We start from the raw sequence: 6,000 nt of genomic DNA on the forward strand, positions 1-6,000 counted from the left end.
ACTGCCATGATAGGGCTCCGTCAATCACTGTGTGATTCGCATATAATGCCCCTCTTCAGCATTGTTATTTCCATTTTTATTTGGCTTTGCAGTCTTTGGGGAATCCGCAGCCAGTGCTCACGGACCACCTGGCCCGGAGGAGTTCTTATTCGATGCACTACACCCCTAGCTTCCCTGGGTGTTTCCCGGAATACATCTCCATATTCTTTGATTAGCTCGGTGGCCTGTCTTCTCTGTGCTTCTGATAATCGTGGGGCCAGTTCCACGTCCCCCAGTCCACTCTCCTCAGTCAAGGAGGGTCCCAATTCCAATTCCTTGGGCTGGAGAGATAGGTGCATGCCTTCCTGGGCCTCCCACTTCTTTAGCATGTTAATGTGGTATACTTGCTTCTTCTTCTGTTTATCTATCTGGTACACCTCATAGTCTACGGGTCCTACCTGGTGTATCGCCTCATAGGGCCCTTGCCACTGTGTAAGCAGCTTACTTTCTCAGTCTGCCAATAGAACCAAGACGTGATCTCCCACCTTCAATTTTCTTGCCTGTGCGCCTCGGTTATAATATCTCATTTGACGCTGTTGCGCCTCCCTGAGATTTTCTAGGGCTACACTTCAGGCTGCTTCCAGACATTCCCGCAGATGTATGACATATTGGATTAAATTCTGGTCTCTACTCTGCTGTTCCTCCCAACTTTCCTTAATCAGATCCAGGATCCCTCTTGGCTGGCGGCTGTATAATAATTCAAAGGGTGAAAACCCAGTTGAAGCTTGCGGTGCCTCCCTTACCGCAAACAACAACGGTGGTATCATTTTGTCCCACTGCTGGGGTCTCTCGGCCACGAACTTCTTTAACATTTGCTTCAGCGTCTGATTGAATCGTTCTACAAGCCCGTCCATTTGGGGGTGGTATACTGCTGTTCTCAGGTGTTTAATTCCTAAGGCCTTGCTCACTCCCTCAAACACCCGCGATGTGAAATTCGTTCCCTGATCCGTTAGCATTTCTTTAGGGAGTCTGACGCGGGAAAATACCTTCACCAGCTCATTTGCCACTTTTGGGGCAGTTACGGTTCGCATTGGCACTGCTTCCGGATATCTTGTAGCATAATCCAGTAGAACTAATATATATTGGTTCCTGGTGCTACTTCGGGGAAGCAGCCTCACGATGTCCAGTGCCACTCACTCAAAGGGAACATCTACCAAAGGTATTGGAACTAAAGGAGCCTTTGGGGGTGGTCTAGGATTCACTTTTTGGCACACAGGACATGAAGCCCAATACTTCGCCACTTCCTGAAACAGTCCTGGCCAAAAAAAACTTTGCCCGAACATGGGCTTCAGTCTTATCCCTGCCCAAATGTCTCCCCATAGGGAGCTCGTGAGCCACCTTCAATAAAGCTTGTCGATAGCGCCGAGGCACCAGCAACTGTGCAACCTCCTCTCCTTCCGGCTTCCCCAACTCCACTCGATACAGGAGATCATTCCTGATCTCAAACCTTGGTGTCATGTTCATGAGCGCCGGCCGTAAGATCTCTCCATTTCTTTGGGCCAGATGTTCTTGTAATGCTGGCTGAAAATCAGGCTCCCGACTTTGCTCCAGCTGGAAATGCTCGTCTTCCCATAGGTGTGAGATATCCACCTCTTGTTCATCCCTTTCGTCGGGAGGGCGTGCTTCGGTTGTGCCTGTGAATACTTCTGCCTTCTCCCTTAGCCTCACATTGGTTATCTCCTCCAGCAATTCAGGCCAGTTGCAGCCCAACACGACTGGATAAGGCAAATGTTCAGCAACTCTGACCAGCATCTGTCGGGTCGTCTTGCCCACTTGCAGGGTGGCCCTCACCCTGTCAAACTCGAGGGGGTCTCCACACCAACATTGGACTGTCACCCAATTGGCTACCCCCTTTTCTTTTGTAGGTACCACACCTTCCCGTACCATAGTCTGTAGAGAGACGGAATCTAGCATAGCTTGTACCTTCCTCCCATTGACTATCACCTCCACCATTAGTGCGGGAAGTTCATTTCTTGCCTCAGTGTCGACTTGGGTCTCGTAGCCACATATCCCTACCCAAATCGTTGGTCACAGGTGGGCGCCCCCCTTCGTGTTGGCTACCAGCGCTCCTCGTCCTATGTCAGGGTTCCATAGGCTTAGTGTTGTCCGGTAGGGCCGACCCTCGACTTGCCGTTGTGGCTCGGTGTCTGGCGTTGGTATCCATTCCCATTGCACTCTCCGGATGGACCCAAGGGCTCGTCTCTTCACACGGTCCCACCAGCCTTTTAGGGTGCGGATGGCCACGCGAAAATTTCCTGGCCAATGCACCATTGTGACAGGGGTCCTACTCTCGGAGCCTCTCTGGAAGTGTGGCTCCGCCCTCCTGTAATGGGCCAACCGCCTGCTTCCTCACCTGCCACGCCTTGATCTTATTTTGCTTAATAGGTGATTGTAATCAGCAGGAGGCTGCCCATTTCTACGTGCCCCAATGACAGGGGCGCTGCCTGCAGCTCCTTTTCCTCTCCTACACCGGAGCCCAAGCCTCGCAGATGGTGCTGGTGTGATCTGACTTGGGCCCTGTTATTTCTTGGCCCTCCTTTTGCTCACGGGGCTCCTTGCTGCCCCTCCGCACTCTCTCACGGGGCTCCTCGCTGCCCCTCCGCACTCTCTCATGGGGCTAGGCCAATGCACCCCACAAAATACTGTGCCTTCTCCGGCGCGAGGAACCCCCACGCTACTGGGGAGTCCGTATGAGGCCTCCTCCAACCCCTAATAGCCTCACCCAGTCCTCCAGTAAAATAGTGAACATAAAACACAAAGCCCCTGGGCTACAACATAAAAGCTAGACCGTCCTGGTCAGAAGAAAACAACAGTACCTCCCTACCAGAGACAGTGAGCACACCAATCCCCTCAGCAGGACCTAGGGAATGTTCCTGCCATCTGGGTTCACCACTTTGTGCTGGCTGAGTTCCTCCTCCCTCAGCCGCCGGAGGGAAAACTGTCCTCCCGGCCTCCTGCCTGGGCTTAAGAAGGACCAAGCTCCGCCCCTTCCTGTCTCTGTGTTTACCCTGGTTGCCCTAGCAACCAGCACCTGCGCAGTCCTAGTGACTGGCAGCTGAGCTTCCCTCTTTCCGCCACCTGGGGTCTCCTCCAAGCCGTTTCTGCTCTCAGTCGCAGGGCACCTGCAAGCTCTGTGACATTCCCTTTTGGCTGTAACTGGCAAGAACTGTTTTTACTGAATTTCTCACATACTACATGCACAACAATTTCCAACAGCTGTTTTTTGTGGGAAAAATATGCATTGTGTGGAAGAATATAGTATTCATTATAAACAAAAGATTGAAACAATTTGGGAAGTCCAGCTTTCTCATTGTAGAGCTGCATTTTAGCACCTTAGTAACTTCAGTGGGGAATTTGCTGCAAATGTTAATGTGAAAAAGATTGTTTCTGTATGTTATAAAAATGATTCAAACCATTTTGGACTTACTGGTTTGTTTAAAAAAAAAAAATTTTTTTTTAAATCATGCTGGCTTGAAATGTTGGCCCTTGCCAACTTTTTTCTCTTTTTAGCATTCACTCTGGATACTAGCAGTGTGCAAAATGAGCTGTATTTGATTCAGATTTGGCCCGAATAGGACAGTGATTCAATTTGTTGATTTGGATCACTGTCCCCAATTCAATTCGGCCGAATCTGAAGATTCGATGCCAATTTGGAGAATCAGTGATTTGGGCATAGACCCAGCTTTAAAAGTTTTTTCTACATACCTTGAGGTATCAGGTGTAGCTTGTGATCACTGCGATGCTGGGGCGCATGGAGAGTCCCACAGGAGTGCAGGGGGTAGGCCCTCCATGTGCTTGGTGGCGAACCCAGAAAAGGACACTTCGGGTCCTCTGGGGAGCGTGCTGGGGGAGGGGAGCATGCCTCTCTGGCTTGGTGATAGGCTGCGGGGGGACCCCAGGTGCCTCCCCAGACCCAGGAGGCACCAGTCACTGAGCCGGGGGGATGCAGGGGGGGGCCCACAGCGCGCTCCCTGGTGGACCCGGAAGTGCTTCTGGTCCGCTTCTGGGTCTCCTGCCGAGCACACTGGGGATCCCCCTTGTGCTCCTGTGGGATGTTCCATCCACCCCAGCATCTCAGCGTTCACAAGCCGTCTGGTACCTTGAGGTATGTAGAAAAAACATTTAAAGCTGTGTCTGTGTCTGAATTGTTGAATCTCTCTGAATCAATTTGGAGGGTTCCAATTCAATATCGGAGAGATTAAAGGGTGTCCTGATTCAATTCGGAGATTCAGCTTCCAAATTGGGCTGGATCTCTGCCAAATCGAATCAGCGACCGAAGCTTCGCACAGCTGGATAGTGTCTCTTCAAGCATGGAACGTTCTGTTTATTTCAGTGTTTGTGAAATGTATGGTGTACCTGTATTTGATTCCTGTAGTGTCAGTAGAATTTTTTTGTCATTTCAGGGCAAGTGAGACAGTTTACTAGATAGCTTATGAGATTGTCATTACTAGATTTTTTTCCATGAAATAACTAGCTAAGGTCAATTGACTAAAAGACTCTTTGGGCAAATGGGTTAGGTAGGCACTGGTTGTGGGACCATGAGTCTCCTATGTTTTAGTCGGAATCATTTCCAGATGCTGAAAAAACATGCTCTCTTAGACATTTTACGAAGGTGCTTCAAATAAAAAAGGGTTAGCATATCAAGATGGTATTAGGGCCAACTGTTATGTTCCCTTCTATTAATAATTGCATATTTGCTATTTGCAGCTAAGTATTCTTATTCCTTACCTTTATTTTCATTCTAGGGTAAATGACTGGCTCCTGAAGATAAATGATGTGGATCTTACTAATAAGGATAAGAAACAAGTTATAAAAGCTGTACTTAATGGAGGAGGAGTTATTAATATGGTGGTGCGAAGAAGAAAGTCCTTAGGCGGGAGAATGATAACACCTCTGCACATCAATATTGCTGGCCATAAAGGTAATTATATATAAGTGAGGTTTGGGGTCAGTGTATTAGTTTACTTATTTATCATCACAGTTTATCTCAGGTAAGATTTGTCATTAGCTGTTTTTTTAACTGAACAAGAAATAATAGACTCAATTATAGGTTTCTTGAGTGAATATTTTTCATACAAATCTTCTTTTCTTTAGTTTACCCTCTTTTATAAAGGCTTACATTGGAGTTCACATGAATAAGCTTGCCAAATCTCTCGAATCTTTGCCCTCTAGCGAAAGAATCTGTTAAATAGTTTTGGTTATGCCAAAATTATCCCCTATTGTTTAAAGGATTTTCAATTTTAGGAAGTCCACTTAATTTCTACTGCGTTCTTATTACATGCATTTCTTTTTGAAGCAGACAAGTCATATATGCATTTAAATTATTTGAAATGCAAGAGTGAATTCAGGTTTATCTTGTGGATTTCAGATAGTGGAATCAGTCTAGAAAATGGACTGTTTGTTGCTGCTCTTGTGCCTGGTAGCCCAGCTGCCAAAGAGGGGTCCCTTACTGTGGGAGACAGAATAATTGCTGTAAGTTTAAAGAAGATATTCTCTACAATTTCATTACTGCAACTAGAATGTGACATATGTCTTTTATTAACTAACTCTCCAACTATATAATCTGTATTTGGCTCATTGCACCATGTTTTCCCTTGTTTATTCATTTGGTAACTAACTATATTTACCCAAATCCAAGGCGACTTTGAATTTACAATGACCTCCAATAATTAGATTCTAATCATGGAATATTTATAAATTTGTTATAATTTCCATGTATAGAATCTGTGTTTTGGAGGATAGTCTTAAATTCCCCCCCACCCACCACCACTGTAGACAGGCAGGAAGCAGTAGGAACCAGTCAGTGGGGGAGGCAAGTGGTATTGTCTCCCCTCCCCCCTCATCTACTCCCTCTGCTGTCTGTTCCCTGTGCTGTCTCCACATCCCCATGCACCCAAACCACCTACCAGTTTTCCCTAGGTTCTGCCCCCAACCCATCTTCTCCTTACCCCCTGTGGCACC

At 47.3% G+C, this 6,000-nt stretch overlaps 1 protein-coding gene across 1 annotated transcript in view; it reads left to right on the forward strand.

Moving 5' to 3' along the window:
- Nucleotides 1–6,000, forward strand: part of DLG5 (discs large MAGUK scaffold protein 5) — a 271,602-nt gene that overhangs the window by 195,474 nt on the left and 70,128 nt on the right. The window contains exons 13-14 of the mRNA XM_019502360.1: nucleotides 4,785–4,960; nucleotides 5,408–5,511. Of these exons, the coding sequence (XP_019357905.1) occupies nucleotides 4,785–4,960; nucleotides 5,408–5,511 (280 nt within the window). The remainder of the gene's footprint in view (nucleotides 1–4,784; nucleotides 4,961–5,407; nucleotides 5,512–6,000) is intronic.

Source organism: Gavialis gangeticus, unplaced genomic scaffold, assembly GCF_001723915.1.
Source record: "Gavialis gangeticus isolate Ggan-Ray unplaced genomic scaffold, GavGan_comp1, whole genome shotgun sequence".
Taxonomy (NCBI): Eukaryota; Metazoa; Chordata; order Crocodylia; family Gavialidae; genus Gavialis; species Gavialis gangeticus.